This window comes from Puntigrus tetrazona, chromosome 5 (assembly GCF_018831695.1).
Source record: "Puntigrus tetrazona isolate hp1 chromosome 5, ASM1883169v1, whole genome shotgun sequence".
Classification (NCBI taxonomy): Eukaryota; Metazoa; Chordata; class Actinopteri; order Cypriniformes; family Cyprinidae; genus Puntigrus; species Puntigrus tetrazona.
The window spans coordinates 21,827,301-21,842,244 of record NC_056703.1 but is presented as its reverse complement, the minus strand read 5'-3'; the positions used below and the strand labels follow the sequence as shown (position 1 = coordinate 21,842,244).

Sequence of the window (14,944 nt, the reverse complement as noted above, 5' to 3'; positions counted from 1 at the left end):
CTATTGCCTTGTTTACTTCTCAAGAAACATAAACTACTTAAAGTTGGCTATTCTTTTTATGAGAACTTTATTTTGAGAAAAAAGGGTTAATTTTAAGGCCAATGTTAATCACTTGCAATGAATTTAAAGAAATGAAATACTGATTGGAATTCAGTTCACTTTAGTCTTCTTCTCTGGCCTGGGTCCTTGCTTGCCTACCACCATCTGGAGCTTCTCTCCTCACTGAGGGGGAACAGGGCTTCTTCATACCTCTGCATTTAAAGGTAAAATGATTTTTAATTTGGAATTTTTAAATTTGCAAATGTTTTTTCAAGGAACAAAAATCCCATAGCATGCACTAAAAATACATATTACTATTAAAAATAGCCATAAATGAATTATTTTTAAAATTAATTTAACATAGGATATAGTGTAACCTGGCACACACTTCACTCTGAGCAGCAGTTGTCTTCAGCCCTATGTTCCCATTTATCTGTTCAGACTATTTGAATGCCTTTAGGAAAATGCCATGACAAATTCAGTCAGTAGTGATTTAGATGATCTACATTCAGATATAATAACCATCTTGTGTGATCTTGTGTCCATGCACTGAAACAAAACTTACAGATACCTCTCCACTTTCATCCTTTTTATTTGTAGCTCGGGCACATTGCTTGAACTTCTTTAGCTTCTTCATGTTATAGTAATATTCCACACACTGGGATATTGATTTTGTCTGCAACTACATAACAAACACCAATTTAGTATATTTAGATATAGATATAATAATAATAGATTTAGATACTAAATTTTGCCCATTCAGAAATGACTATTGCTTATCAGTGTTATTCATCCATTATCATATATATTATGGATATCAAAAATTGTAATTGTAATTATAATTCTATCCTATTAAATGTATGGTTTTCACCTGCATATGACGAAATGGGAAGATTCCCATAGATTGACATTGAGAAAGGGCCACCACTTTCCACCAACACAACAAAAAACTTACTTTATTTAGAAACATTTTTATGTAACTTTCATACCACATGATGAATCTGTTGAAAGTCTTTGTCATGTTCAACCAGAGCTTTCTTAAACACTCTCATCTCTTGTGCTGACCAGTGGTCTGACCCTGCCGATTACAATGAGTGACATCAAGTTGATGAAGGTCTTGTGAATACTTCACGTATTCGTACATGCAGTAAAGATTTTGTACCTGTGTAGTGGTAATCATTCAGAGGGTGCCAGGAGCTTCGGAAATCTCCCCTCATTAAGAGTAAGTCCAGTGCTGCCTGACAGTTAAAACTGAACTGTATTAGGCAAACATCTATAAATGGATACTTACTCAGTATGATGAATAGCTCACCATTATGTTTCCTTGAACTTCATGAAGGCAGTGGAGAGCGAATTCAATATTGGTGCCTCCTGCTGGTAGCACACTGGAACAGCACATATCTACAAGCTCTTTGACTGAAGGACAGAAAGGGCCAAGTGTGTTCATTTGAACCCTTTACACATGCTTACAGAATAAAAGGCGACAATTTATATAATTGCTACTTTATTTAAAATTTTAATGTTGGGTGATTAAATTTGGTGAAACCTGGGCACATCCAGTCGTCTAAACCAGTGGTCCTCAAACCTTTCCTGGGGACCATATATTTTGTATGTCTCTCTCATAGGCCACACCCAGTTCATGTCTTGCAGATCCTACTAATGAGCTGAAGAGGTGAGTCAGGTGTGTTAAACGAGGGAGACCTACAAAATATGCTGTGGTCGGGGGTCCCTAGGACAGGTTTGAGAACCACTGCTTTAAACAGTGGTTCTTGACCTTTTTGACTTTCCCCCAACAATATCAAAATCTCTTAATTTACTGAATAAGGATCTCAAAACTTCTACCCAATATTTGTGAAAATAATATTTAAAAAGTAGCTTAACCAGAAAAACATTCACTATAGAAAATGCTTATGGAGATTTCAGTAATTTACTTGACTTTTCCAAGTCTAGAATCACTTTTAACATTAGTTTATTAGTTTTATTGGTCCATTTACCCCTCTGTTGTGTTTCTGTGTTAGTAGAGAGATCTTTCCAAGGAGTCCAAAGGAGTTGAGCGGGGTGTTCTTCATACAGCATGTACAGCGTGTCCTGCACTGGAGGGATCTCTGCCTGAAATGGTGAACCTATGTTTATCCTCCTAAATCATAAAAGAAACAGCCGTTAAGGCAGAAGGAAATGGCAAGGCAGCCCTGTAAAAAATAAATAAAAAATAGACGTGTAAACAAAAGCCTGATCATCTGTATCTAGGTAATTCTAAATTCTAACTATAATAATCTAACTTGGAGGTCTAATTAAAAAGTTTAATTTAATACAAATTAATTTATTACAGACTTACGGCTGTATGTTGATGGCTGTGTTGTTAACTGGAAAGGAGACACCATCTGTGGGGTTTTAAAGGTAAAATAATTTGGCAAAACGTTGGAGCTACAATAAAATGTACATTATTTTTCTTTGTTCTGTACGAAGGTTAACTATGCATCAATCAGTAAATGAAGGTTAGACATCTTAAGGCTCACCAAATATGCTGGGTAGAGATGAGCATGGCTGATTTAGTGGGAGGCTTTTAGAATAGAGACCTGTCCCAGAACGGAGAGGGCTCAGCATAGGCTGAGGGGTGTATGGTGGGGGGTGAAAGCTAGGGCTCAGTGGGTGCTCTGCCAGATAGTTTGGTGAGCGCAGCTGGCTGGGGTAAATTCCTATGACACTGCTTCTCTGCAAATCCTTATTATCGGTGCAATGTGGGGAAGATAGACAAGGCAGAGGTGGACTGGGGATGATAAGGCGGTTTAAAGGGTCATGATGACGACACTTCTTAGATGCACCTTTATGAGTCTGTGACTTCTTGGCCTAGGGAAGACAGAAACTACAAACAATAAGCCATCTTTACATATCTGATGCATGTTGGTGTTAGATAGTCTGCTACAACATTACTTGTTGTGTGTGAGCTTGGGGGCCTAAAACATTTGTGGTAGAGACTGGGACGGACACAGGCATGATCAATGGGGAAAGGTTTGTCCATGAAGCCCCCTTCTGTCCATCATCCTGTGACCAAAAACAGTTATGTTTCAATGCAAGTTCTGTGCTTGTCACAGTAATATTCGAGTTAATGTTAGCACCAGTGTTGAGTTGGATGCTTGTGAATCATGTTCCTCCTTTGCTCCAACAGCTTCTTGAGAACTTGAGGGCTGTGACTGAGCTCTGCAAACAGGTGAAGTTCCTTTATATGTTCTACAGAGAAACAAAACAAAGTACAAACTGGTTTTTCATAGACCCACTGATACAGAATATCTTTGAGAAGACAATACCACAGTGGAAGCAGCTCTTTAAAGGAATAATTCCCAGAAACGTTTGTCATGAATTCATAACTTACATGTGGCTCTTTTTTAGTGACTGCAGTTGTCAAGCTCCAAAACTGACACAAAAGTACCATAAAAGGCTGAATTGAAATAGTTGGGGTTCCCAAAGTTTTAAAAATGACAGCAAATTATATAGTTGTGATTTCAGGGATGACAAAAGTCATTACAATCCAGGAATAAATCTTTTTATATTTTTTTCCCAATTATTCAGTGTTCTAACTACTATAAAGTTTTGTATTTGTCCTCAAGTCAACATGATTATTTTCTAACCTGCAACCAGAGTTTGTTTCCTCTCCTGTTGATTTCAAAACAGGGTCCTACACAATGAAATGCACAACACTGATTAGCAAAACACTTGACTATGATGAGATGAAAAAGTGCGATGGTGTGTACCTTTTGTAAAAACTGTTTGCCAAGGTAAGTGCTGAAGGATGCAAGCGCCACTTGGCTTGGTGAGACGAGGTAGGAAGAGCGTGGTCGTGAACGTTTATGACAAGAGGGCTGAGGAACAGGCAGCGGGGGAGCTGGAACATCAGACAGGACGGCCTTAGAGCAGGACTTCCTCTTCCTATCGTTGGGGAATGTTGCAGGAGGAGAATCAGGTACATGATCAAGGTTACAGTCAAACTCGCTTTTTGTTTTAGGGAATAATACAGCAGGATAACTCAAACTGGAAAAGATGCGCCGTTGCTTTAACTTGCTCGGAGGTCTGGGCTCCTTCAGATAGTTTTTCAGCAGTATGGGACAATGCTGTTTGGAGCTAACTGAAGCTCTTGTAGTCAAAGGGCAACCCACGCTGCTGGTAGATGCCTCTCTGTTAGGATGAAATGACTGCATCTCTTTCGGTTCTTCTGGGTAAGATTCAGGAAAATCAAGACCACGGACATCAAATGAGTGTTGTGAAAGCACTGGATTTTCTTTGATGGATTTTCTTTGAGTCCACTGGGTTGAGTTTAGCACCTTATTGCTTTCTTCAACCTTATAAGACTCACTAGCAGACGGTAAAGTCCAGCTTTTTTGACATGCTGAATGTTTAACCCGAGAGGGATGCGCATCTTCTGCATTGCGTTCCATCCCAAAATCTCCTGTGTCATAAGAACGGAAGAGTTTTCCAGAATACCTGGCATTCTTTAACACAGGCGCCAAGACAGGCTTCGGTTGAGAGGTAAAGAGGTAGTCGGGCGCAGCTAGATTAACCATTGGATCCCACGCTGAGGCCGGCACGTCGTAGTCGAAAGAGAGGCTGGAGGAGGAAGGAGACGTGAGCTGGACTCCGTGTCGAGAGGCACAGTGATGTTTTAGGGACTTTTTGTTATCGTATGCTTTGTGGCAGCCAGACTGAGTGCAGTTATAGCGCTTTCTCTTGTGCTGGGTCATCAGGTGAGAAGTGCTACAAAGGAAAGAGGATGGAAAATGGATGCCGTGTTTTGGGTCAATCTGTGTGTATCTTGCACATCTTAAATTTATATCTTGTAGACCTAGACCTTTGGTTCATATATTCTACATACATTTTTGTCAGTAGGATAATGTTCTTTTGTTGAATTTACAAAATTGATGGTGTTGAAAACTACAAACCAATCACTATTGTTTTGCATTGCATGAATCTACAGTATAATGGTAGCTATATAATAATAACAATTTGAAAGAGTACTAAATTAATTCATATTTCCAGACAGTAGTGTGTTATACAACAAACCTATGTGCTATCCTGCCTTTTACATGGTTTCTAGCTAGATGAAGCCGGGGAATAATTAACTCTCACCCTTAAGTTTAAAAGGAAACTTTATATTATAAATATATGAAAAATATTATTTTGGAAACATGTAGTTTCTATTGTAATTACATTATTACATAGTATTTCTAATTTCTAGAGCTTTCTGTTTGTTTGCTATTTTAATATTTCTTTGTATTTTAATCACATCTGTTGTTGTCTGTACTCCACAGATCACTAGCACTGCCTGTTATCTAGAGAATCATTTATCATGACTGAATCACTCAGACGCCAGCATGTGAGATACTTACAGCTGATGCTGGTGTTTAAATGCTCTTTGACAGACGCTACAGAAATGAGGCCCATCCTGTCTGTGGATCAAGAGGTGTGTTTTAAGTGCACTGGTTGTTTTAAATTCTTTCCTACAAACACGGCACTTATTCGCAGAGACTCTGGCTCTCTCCCCTGAGCCCAAAGATGTTAGACACTCAACATCCTCTGCTTTAGGACAGACAGAGGTTGTCGGGGAGGGTGTGGAAGGCTTTCTGCTCTCTGTGTCAAATGAGAGAGGCATAAATTCTGGTTTAGACATTCAGAACACAAAACGAGGAGCATTAAAATGGATATTTTTCTCACTTGAGGCAGACATGGTGTCTGGCCACAGTTCTGACTCTATGACTGGGTCTTGCAGGTCTGTTGGTGGTGCCATGATGATGGTGGCATCTCTGGACACATTCTTGGACGATGAGAGCAGAGATGGACTCAAATCTGAAGGGTCTTTCATTTCCATTAACAGTTTCGTTGAGACGCTGTTAATCGGGGGAGAAATGCAATATATATATATATATATATATATATATATATATATATATATATATATATATATATATATATATATATATATATATATATATATATATATATATACATATATACGTATATATATACATATATATGTATATATATACATATATACATATATATATACATATATACATATACATATATACATACATATATATATATATATATATATATATATATATATATATACACACACACACACACACACACACACACACACACACACACAATTTGGTCCACGGTTTAATATGTAACTATCAATTTCGGTCGAACACGTAAAAAGCTTTCAATAACGCGAGCTATCTCGAAAAACAGATATTTTCAGGTTTTCAAACGACGGAAATGAAAGTAAAACAATATCTTTTTAACAAGTAAAAGCATTTTCCCTAACGGTAAACAGCTCATAATTTTTGAGTGGGAAGGTAACGTTAACTTAGCTAGTTTGACTTCCGTTACTCAAATCACATTACAAAAATATGGATGCAAAATTAAATAAAGCTCGTGGTGTGTACCACAAATCGCACGAAGCCTAAATGTAAAATGAAATAAGACCGTTTAATGTTATAAAAGTCTTTACCAAGCTAGCTGAGTGTCCGCTCAAATGTTTGCTAATTATTTAACTCTAAATGCTAGCAGTGCATAAAAGAGCCAGCAGAGAGCGCGGCGAGAGCTGATTGGTTCCTCGACTCAGTTGATTCAAAGAACCGATGCAATCAATTAAACTGCTAAGTGTCTCTTAGACTGCTTTATTTTTCTATTATTTGTTTATTTACTTGTTTATTTTTATATCAGCTGTGTGCTGTTTCATTAACAAGTGAATCAATACACGAAGAGGGGAGAAGAAATATAATTAACCACAGGACTTGAATCTAAAGGATAAGAATGTTTATACAGATATTTAGTACTTTTTGAAAATTCTACTTTTTAAAAGTAAATGATGGATAATTTATGTTTGATCTTGTGACAAACAAATAAAATAAGCACAGTTGCCAGGATACAGAGGATTTCTTTTATGTGATTGAACACATTATATAAGGTCTCATATGTATGTGCACATTCCTGGTATAAATGTGTTAAAATTAACAGGATTTTATTGTAATGTGGCTGAATATTTCAAATACATATATATTTTTAATAGGCCTAGTAACTGAACGTTTGAATCGTGATACCAGCTGAGGGCAACCAAATATAACTGCATTTCCAAAAAACATTTTGTTAAAACATTTTCAAGGTAAAAGTCATTAGTGACATTAGTTTACTCATTATGATGATCTTAACAAATCTGCTTTACTGATTTTTATAATTTTATTTTTTATACACGTGTTATGTAGCCTATATAATGATTTTTTTTCTTCACAATTTTCAGTGAAATGCCTAAAATTAAATGGTTGAAGTTGTTGAAGGAGAATAAGGGTTGGTATACAAAATAATTAATAATTAAAATAAATGCATATTTTCGTTAATGTCATACTTTTACATCTAATGGAGAAAGTTGTAACAAATGCACTCTTTGTACGTGACGTGAAAACTATAAATTGAATAATTATATATTCAACCTTAATTTGTAGCAAACAGTCTTTTGAACAGTTAAGAACAGTTTCAAAGTAAAGTAAGCAACATAATTTCAGTAGGGATTTACTCAGACCTCTCCCTTATAATGTCTCAGTAAATTATACATGTAATATAAGAAGATGGAGCTAGAGGGACGCACTAGTGCTGAACAGGCGTGGAAAATGGTTGGCGATGCTTTAGCTTTACAGTGTCTGACTGAGGAGGAGGAGATTTGTCTTTGTCCAGCACTGGGTTTCTGCACACAATAGACCTCTACATACCACCACCCTCTAAAACCTACAAACACAACACTCAAAATGTCAACTTTTAATGTGTTCAATCTGACCAAAAAGGAAGAAGAGATGTGATAAAGTGAACTACAATCGCTGTTCCACCCATGAAGAAAATCCCAGCTGGCTGTTAACAGGTAAGAGCTCTAGATATGGCTTTAAACCTAAAAGCTTTGTTTTGTTCAGACATTTTTGTAAATTGTTATTACAGCTTAATTTACGTGTGTGTCTCTGATTAGCTTTGTTGAACAGTAAATAATATTGCAAAATAAATTCACTTATTCTACTTTTAAAACAATAGATTGCATTTGTGATTTGATCTTAAAACGAGATCTGCTTGCCATTATTGTCTAAGCACTTTATTTATTGCTGTTTATTAAAGCTTACGTAAGTGTTTTTGCAGTTGCATTACAAAATCAAACATAATATATGCACATGGGCATGTCTCTATTATTAAGCAATATGAAATAATCCCCACAGTCTGGTGTCCACCCTCAGTGCGTTTGTCCTTTAAACTCATTCATGGGCTCCGGGTCCATATCCACATCCAGCATATTTATGAGCTTTGAGGCTAAGATCCAGACACCAGATGCCATGACACTATCATTTCTGAATGTTTCATATGTTTCACTCCACCCACTTGGACCACTTTCTTCTCATCAGGCAAATCTGAGCTGAGACGAAGTAGGCTACTCCCCTCTGTTGTACAGTTGTGTCTAGGGTGACCATTAAGAGCACATCTGTTCAGCTCTGTAGCGCTGTTAAAGTGAGTCCAGCTGCATTTTAACTGTTAAATGTGATTTTTGAAAGCATGCAGTATAAGATGTGAAATGCCATAGTCAATTAATAGTTAAACCGTGCATTGATTGAAATATGATTTGGCCTATGTACTTGGGTTTTATGACTGACTCATTTAAATGCAGCTGTGCTCTGTGTCTTGTGTTGGTCAACCACAATGTTTATAATCTTGGGATTTCTTCTTTCTGAAATGCCAAGACACCTGCAGCAAACTAAATGTCAACAATTGCTACATGTCACATTAGTGATAAAACTGGTATATTAAAATATGCTTTACTGTGTCCGAGCGTACAAAGGTAAACTCTCTACTGAAGCTGAGCGACTCAATGGCTGGCAAAGAAATGAAGAACAGGGGTAGTAAATGTCTGAAGGAAGTTCATACGGTTACTGAAGCTCTGAAGACACTCTACCGGCAAAAAATGCTCCCGCTGGAGAAGTATTATGACTTCTCTGATTTCCACTCGTCAAGCCTTGAAGATGCAGATTTTGACAACAAGCCCATGATACTAGTGGTGGGTCAGTGCTCTACAGGAAAGACCACTTTCATCAGGTAAACACTGCAATAACTGCATCTAGCTTCAGAACAGTATGCACAATAAGTGCGAAACACTTAATTTAAATGTCAATTCATCAATTCGCGTCATAAAAATAAAAACACAATAGCATTATATACATAATAAGATTAAGATTAGTTTCAGATCTGTATCCAGGTAATCTGTAATCTCTTCAAGAAATGCCTGGGTCATGTTTCACCTCTATTTGTGTCTTATGTGTGACAGATATCTTCTTGAACAAGAGTATCCAGGAAGCCGAATAGGCCCAGAGCCCACAACTGACAGTTTCACTGCCATAATGCATGGAGAGATTGAGGGAATAATTCATGGCAATGCTTTAACTGTTGACCCCAACAAGCCTTTCCGCAAACTCGGTCCTTTTGGAACAACCTTCCTCAATCGGTGAGTGAGACAGAAGCAATGAGAAGAAATACAAATCACAGGGGAAGAACTATGTTGAACTTGGCCTTAAAGAGTCAAAATGACTCCGCCAGGAAAAATCACTCCTGTGAAAGGGTGGACATAGCCAAGTGAGAAAAACATTAGCTAATGCATCATTATTTGGCTCAGCTGACCCCATCCCTTTTAAGTGAGCATCTGTGGATGGGTTTTTCCCATGTTATGTCAGTTTGAAAGATACTGAATTTGCATGAAACTTTTTCAGATTCCAGTGTGTGCATGTGCCCAACCGAGTCCTGGAGAGTATCAGTATCATTGACACGCCAGGGATCCTGTCTGTGGCCAAACGCAAAATGAGCAGAGGTACAAAGTGTTATAAACAGTGCTGGAAGCAGCCAATTAAGAATTAAAAAAAATCAGTGCAAATCATAATATATAATAAGCCTGCTTTCACACCTAATGTGTAAGTACACTCAATGAAACACATTTCGCATCTATGGATCCACAAAGAGCTTTTAACATCCATGAAAGCTTTCAAAAGGTTCTTCAGTTCAGATTATTAAAATGTTTTTCACCATTCACTGAAGTTTTTTTTGGCATGGTTCTTCTCTGGCATCACTGCGTTTTTTTGTTGTTGTTTTTTTAAAAGAGCTTTAAGTAAAAGATTTCAGTGACCTTTGGTGCATGGTATTAAATATCTGATCCAACAGCTGCAAATTTCTTCAAGTGTTCTTCTTCTTTCAGGCTATGACTTTCCAGAGGTCATCCGCTGGTTTGCGGAACATGTTGACCGCATCATCCTCTTGTGTGATGCACACAAACTAGAGATCTCTGATGAGTTTTCGCACACTATAATGGCATTGCGGGGCAACGAGGACAAGCTCAGAGTGGTGCTCAACAAGGCTGACATGGTGGACTCCCAGGAGCTGATGCGAGTCTATGGCGCACTCATGTGGTCACTTGGGAAGGTGTTCTGCACACCAGAGGTTCTGAGGGTCTACATTGGCTCCTTTTGGTCCTCGCCAATGCGTATGACAGACAATCGAAAACTGTTTGAGCAAGAAGAGGAAGACCTTTTTGCAGACATTCAGAACCTTCCACGAAACTCTGCACTGAGAAAACTCAATGATCTGGTGAAGCGAGCACGACTTGTGAGGGTGAGGACCCTTGTGGCTGCATGAAATCACAAGTGAACTTCAGTAACTATTAAACCGTCTATTAGTTTTGAGGTCATCTACTGTATATGCTAGTGTATTCAGAAGCATTGACAAAGACTTATGAAATTATGTTGTATCTCTACTACTACACAATATGTGCTTTAATTTGAGAAATCAAGTGTGATTCTCTTGAAGGTCACAACAATGTGTGAAAGGTATAATGTGCACCCACCTGCTTGTTTTGTTTCAGTCAGTTGATGCAGTCTTGCTAAATAATTAATCTGGCTTCTCTTATTTCTTTTCTTTGCCCACAGGCCCATGCTTATATCATTAGCTGTTTAAAAGAAGAAATGCCTTTAGTTTTCTGTAGAGAAAAGAAGAAGAGAGATCTAATCTATGACCTCCCCATCATCTATTCAAGAATCCAACAGAGATACCAGATTTCCCCTGGAGATTTTCCAGACTGTGCCAAGATGCAGGTGTCCAGATACTCTCAATCAGTTTTCTGCACCTAATATATGCATGAAAGTTCAAATTGAGCAAACGTTTATGTTATCTGTCTAATAAGTATCTTAATTCTAACTTTCCACACAGGAGCGACTCATGAGCCATGCCTTTAAGTTTAAAGCCCTCAAGCCTAAGCTCTTAGAAGGGCTGGACGAGCTCCTAAACTCTGACATAGCCAAGCTAATGCCTCTTCTACGCCAAGAAGAAGAAGAAGCCGCTGGCCAACTTTTAGTGCAAGGAGGACCTTTTCTAGGTTCACAAAGGGGACCTTTTATTGTGGGGAACCCATTTAAACACTATAGATCCAATGGAGAAAGTGGTCATGTCTCAGATGAAGAATGGGTGGTATCAAAAGATAAATCAAAGTATGATGAGATTTTTTACAACCTCTCACCTCACGAGGGAAAGCTGAGTGGGTCTAAAGTGAAGGGCTGGATGATGAGCACTCATCTGCCCAGCTCAGTTCTGGGACGAATCTGGAAGTTGGCAGATGTGGACCGTGATGGCATGTTAGACGATGAAGAGTTTGCTTTGGCTGGCCATCTCATTGAGGTAAAGTTGGAGGGCTTTGGGCTCCCTCATGAGCTACCTGCGCAACTGGTGCCACCATCCAAAAGACAGCGCAAGAACTCTGAGGCTGGAGACAATAATAATTAGTCATGTTTATGATGACAGTGTTTATTGAACATTTAAGTCGTTAACAATAATAAATGAATGTATTCACTCATATAACACCTAAAATCACGTGCTGCTTGCAAATGTATAAATCCTCCCTAGACGGAACAAATCTCAAAAGGCAAGTTGTTTTGATGGTTCAGATTGCCCAAGGGTTGAGAACAGCTTATTCTGTGAAACCCGCTCGGCTAGTTGCAGAAACGCCTTCGAGACTGTTGCTTGTCAACACTTAAAAGTGCCTTATTGAGAATGCTATTTGTGAAGCAAAGTTTTGTTTGTTACAAATGTTTGTCAAGAATGAAATATAAATGATAGAGCAGCTGTTTCATTAGCTGTAGAAAAAAAAAAATATTTGTAAGATTTTGACTTTGTAGAGGCTGCATATAATAATGGGGCTGTATGTAATAATGTAATAATGACTAACCACTATCAAATGTACGACGGTCCTATTCAGGAGACCTATGAACTAATTTACAGCAGAATAAAATGTCTAAACAGACTGCCGGCTGATTGCAAAAAAAAATTGAGTAACCTTACTGAAAATTCCCTTGTTTGGTAAACACTCCTAGCGGTGGTGTACCGAAAGTACATCAAGTCTCGCGAGAAGTGTGCTTTACTCTGCCCGAGGTGCAGAATGATGCGCCATTCGCTCCGCCTCAAATCTTTCATAACAATCCAGGAAACAGCGTTAAAATATTTCCCAGAACCGAAAGTAATTGGATCAGTTCCGCGTCTACACTCACCACAGCACAATCAGCCCTTGATTCAGTCAAGAACCGCAGCGACTGCCAGCATGACCGTCAAAGTTCATATCGTTTACTGGTAGGTCACGGTGCTGTTTATTTTACACTGCTGTTGAGGCGCACTTTATCCATTCGTATTTTAACGTTTTTAACAATCCAAAGGACTGCACGCCAAAATTGAACTTGAAATATATATATATATATATATATATATATATATATATATATATATATATATATATATATATATATATATATATCGATTAAAGCTCTTTTGATCTTTGTCAGGCAGCAATCACGACAGGAGCGTTGCTGTTGTTGTTGTTGCTGCTCAGGGGAACGCCCGCGCATTTGTTTAGCAGCTTTGTTTTGATTCCAGCATAGATTATATCATTTCTGTTCACGAGCCATGTCTTGTAGATTTCAAGTTTGTCTGTAGATAAATGCATTCCTCATTCACTTTATCTCTTTTTTCACGAAGCTGTCCCATAGGTTAAAAAAAAACAAACGTAGTTACCATGCAAACTACTGTTTGACCAGTAAGGTGAATGTTATTTAAATAATTGTGTGTGTGTGTTTGTCATCTCCTAGTGGTGGATGAGGGTACAGGCCCAAGGTAAGATTATTTACTGATTATTAATGTCATGTCATGTAACAGCTTATGGGAGGATCTATATGACATGACTCTTCTGATCTGTTTTCAGTTCATCAAACTCAAGACACAGCTTGAGGATGAATTCCCAGGCGAACTTGAAATAGTATGTGTTTTTTAACGATTGCCGTTAGCTTATAATGTTGTAATTTTGAAATGTAATAATTTATCTTTCTAATTTGATCGTGACTTCCCATCCTCAGACCGGCGAGGGCACACCCTCAACCACAGGCTGGTTTGAGGTGGAGGTAAACAAGACGTTGGTGCACTCAAAAAAGGTACGTATCGTCTTTCACTGTTTTATATATTGCACTTACCATAATGCAGATGTTACCTTGATGCCGTTTCTCACTTAAATTGCGCTTGTTTGTGAAACTGTTACATTGTTAACTATTGCACAGTACAGTATTTTTGCTTGAGCGGTGTGCTACTACAAATATGTATGGCATAAACACGGCAAAGTACATCTGTAATATTTTACATTTTGACAATACTTCTTTTTTTGACAGAATGGAGATGGATTTGTTGACTCAAATTTAAAATTCAAAACAGTCGTGACTGCCATCGAGCAGGCCATGGGGAAATGAACATGAACTGATCATAGAGGTGAGAGTAATCTGATATGGTGACACTTTGTTGTAATATTGTCAAAATGCACAAATTAAAGGGGTAGCTCACCTAAAAATTACTTTTTTTTGCCATTATTTGCTAACTTGTTGTTTGTATGACTTTTTTTTTTTGCTGTGAAATGTAAAATATTATTTTTAATAATATTAGTAAACAGGGTTCCCATTGGCTTCAATGTATGGACAAAAAAAATACAGTTGAAGTCAGTGGGAACAGTCTTGTGACCAAAAAACATTTTTTTTCTAGATGACAAATTAAGTCAAAATTAGTGTACGTAAAAGATGACCGAATTTCAGGTGGCATATCCCTTTAACACCTTCTTTTCTTGTCGTTCTGTCTTACTTATGATTGAAATTTGTTTTGTATTTTCTCAGCAGTTATTCTTCTCTGTTTGTTGGACTCCTGGGCAGGGCAACAATGACGGTGACGTCCAAAGTGTTTTTAGCACGGATGCTACTCGATGCTCTCTCCGCTCTACCTGGGAGAAGACACTCAGAGCTAGAAACTACCTATGAATACTGCTTCATATAAATGCTTTAACGGGTGAAAATAATAAGGGATAATAAAAAGGGAAATGATAACATTAGACAGAATTCGGAAAGAGCATGTCAAGTTGAGGTACTTTTTTTTTTCCATTTCTGTTTGCCTCTGTTACAACGCACAACTATTTTGGCATTGTTCAAGATTCTCATGCAATTAAAGATGTTAATGATTAAGTGTTTTGTCTTTCATTCATTGGTACTCCAACTAAAAGGTGGCGTCACAGACTTTGTCCCCATATGTTTAAAAAATAAAAAAAGCAATAAACTACGTCACAAAGTGTTATATAGCCATGCATAATCTGAATGATTTAGAATATATGTATATCATAAAAATGGGATTTTTCAAGAGACATTTGATAAGTCTTGACAAATCCTTACATTTTTATATTGATTTTGTGTAGTTTGCTGTCATATAGCTTTAAATACATTTGTAAAATGAAATACCATCAATAAATGCTCAAAGCACAAGGGTATAAGAT

At 37.7% G+C, this 14,944-nt stretch overlaps 3 protein-coding genes and 1 long non-coding RNA gene across 15 annotated transcripts; 3 read left to right on the top strand and 1 right to left on the bottom strand.

Annotated features, from left to right (window-relative positions):
- Window positions 1–50: 50 nt before the first annotated feature.
- On the bottom strand, window positions 51–5,896 carry znf541 (zinc finger protein 541). 8 transcript variants are annotated; one of them, XR_006250959.1, is made up of 15 exons: window positions 5,743–5,896; window positions 5,418–5,658; window positions 3,789–4,785; window positions 3,666–3,712; window positions 3,156–3,267; window positions 2,971–3,081; window positions 2,556–2,886; window positions 2,375–2,420; window positions 2,034–2,176; window positions 1,352–1,455; window positions 1,202–1,277; window positions 1,029–1,117; window positions 605–721; window positions 417–493; window positions 51–251 (listed from the first exon to the last, which is right to left on the bottom strand). XR_006250959.1 is itself a non-coding variant. In XM_043238733.1 (14 exons), exons 1-14 carry the CDS (start codon window positions 5,894–5,896, stop codon window positions 482–484), a joined length of 2,580 nt encoding a protein of 859 aa, XP_043094668.1. In that variant the 3' UTR covers window positions 51–481. The 8 variants fall into 8 exon arrangements, 3 of the variants coding, with proteins under 3 accessions (XP_043094668.1, XP_043094667.1, XP_043094666.1); XR_006250958.1 differs by having other exon boundaries at window positions 428–493; XR_006250961.1 differs by having other exon boundaries at window positions 611–721.
- On the top strand, window positions 2,145–5,932 carry LOC122345027. Of its 2 annotated transcripts, XR_006250963.1 has the most exons (4): window positions 2,145–2,286; window positions 2,369–2,436; window positions 5,340–5,491; window positions 5,798–5,932. It is a non-coding gene; the product is annotated as an uncharacterized LOC122345027 (long non-coding RNA). The 2 variants fall into 2 exon arrangements; XR_006250964.1 differs by lacking the exons at window positions 2,145–2,286; window positions 2,369–2,436 and adding an exon at window positions 4,640–4,775.
- A 1,879-nt stretch (window positions 5,933–7,811) lies between these two features.
- Window positions 7,812–12,536, top strand: ehd2a (EH-domain containing 2a). Of its 3 annotated transcripts, none has more exons than XM_043238736.1 (8): window positions 7,812–7,948; window positions 8,475–8,495; window positions 8,906–9,159; window positions 9,389–9,565; window positions 9,828–9,925; window positions 10,307–10,719; window positions 11,034–11,198; window positions 11,314–12,536. In XM_043238736.1, exons 3-8 carry the CDS (start codon window positions 8,936–8,938, stop codon window positions 11,881–11,883), a joined length of 1,647 nt encoding a protein of 548 aa, XP_043094671.1. In that variant the 5' UTR covers window positions 7,812–7,948; window positions 8,475–8,495; window positions 8,906–8,935; the 3' UTR covers window positions 11,884–12,536. The 3 variants fall into 3 exon arrangements, with proteins under 3 accessions (XP_043094671.1, XP_043094670.1, XP_043094669.1); XM_043238734.1 differs by having other exon boundaries at window positions 7,923–7,948; window positions 8,475–8,577; XM_043238735.1 differs by lacking the exon at window positions 8,475–8,495 and having other exon boundaries at window positions 7,819–7,948.
- A 26-nt stretch (window positions 12,537–12,562) lies between these two features.
- Window positions 12,563–14,639, top strand: selenow1 (selenoprotein W, 1). 2 transcript variants are annotated; one of them, XM_043238742.1, is made up of 6 exons: window positions 12,563–12,723; window positions 13,236–13,260; window positions 13,349–13,402; window positions 13,500–13,574; window positions 13,806–13,902; window positions 14,301–14,639. In XM_043238742.1, exons 1-5 carry the CDS (start codon window positions 12,695–12,697, stop codon window positions 13,881–13,883), a joined length of 261 nt encoding a protein of 86 aa, XP_043094677.1. In that variant the 5' UTR covers window positions 12,563–12,694; the 3' UTR covers window positions 13,884–13,902; window positions 14,301–14,639. The 2 variants fall into 2 exon arrangements, with proteins under 2 accessions (XP_043094677.1, XP_043094676.1); XM_043238741.1 differs by having other exon boundaries at window positions 14,298–14,639.
- Window positions 14,640–14,944: the final 305 nt, after the last annotated feature.

Excerpts from the sequence above, each read along its gene's own strand:
- znf541 (XM_043238731.1), bottom strand. The coding sequence starts at position 5,896 with ATGGAAATGAAAGACCCTTCAGATTTGAGTCCATCTCTGCTCTCATCG. Across the intron at positions 5,659-5,742 it reads AGACACCATGTCTGCCTCAA|AGAGCAGAAAGCCTTCCACA; the intron begins GTGAGAAAAATA and ends CATTTGACACAG. Across the intron at positions 4,786-5,417 it reads TTTAAACACCAGCATCAGCT|CACTTCTCACCTGATGACCC; the intron begins GTAAGTATCTCA and ends TTTCCTTTGTAG.
- ehd2a (XM_043238736.1), top strand. The coding sequence starts at position 8,936 with ATGGCTGGCAAAGAAATGAAGAACAGGGGTAGTAAATGTCTGAAGGAA. Across the intron at positions 9,926-10,306 it reads CAAACGCAAAATGAGCAGAG|GCTATGACTTTCCAGAGGTC; the intron begins GTACAAAGTGTT and ends TTCTTCTTTCAG. Across the intron at positions 10,720-11,033 it reads AGCGAGCACGACTTGTGAGG|GCCCATGCTTATATCATTAG; the intron begins GTGAGGACCCTT and ends CTTTGCCCACAG.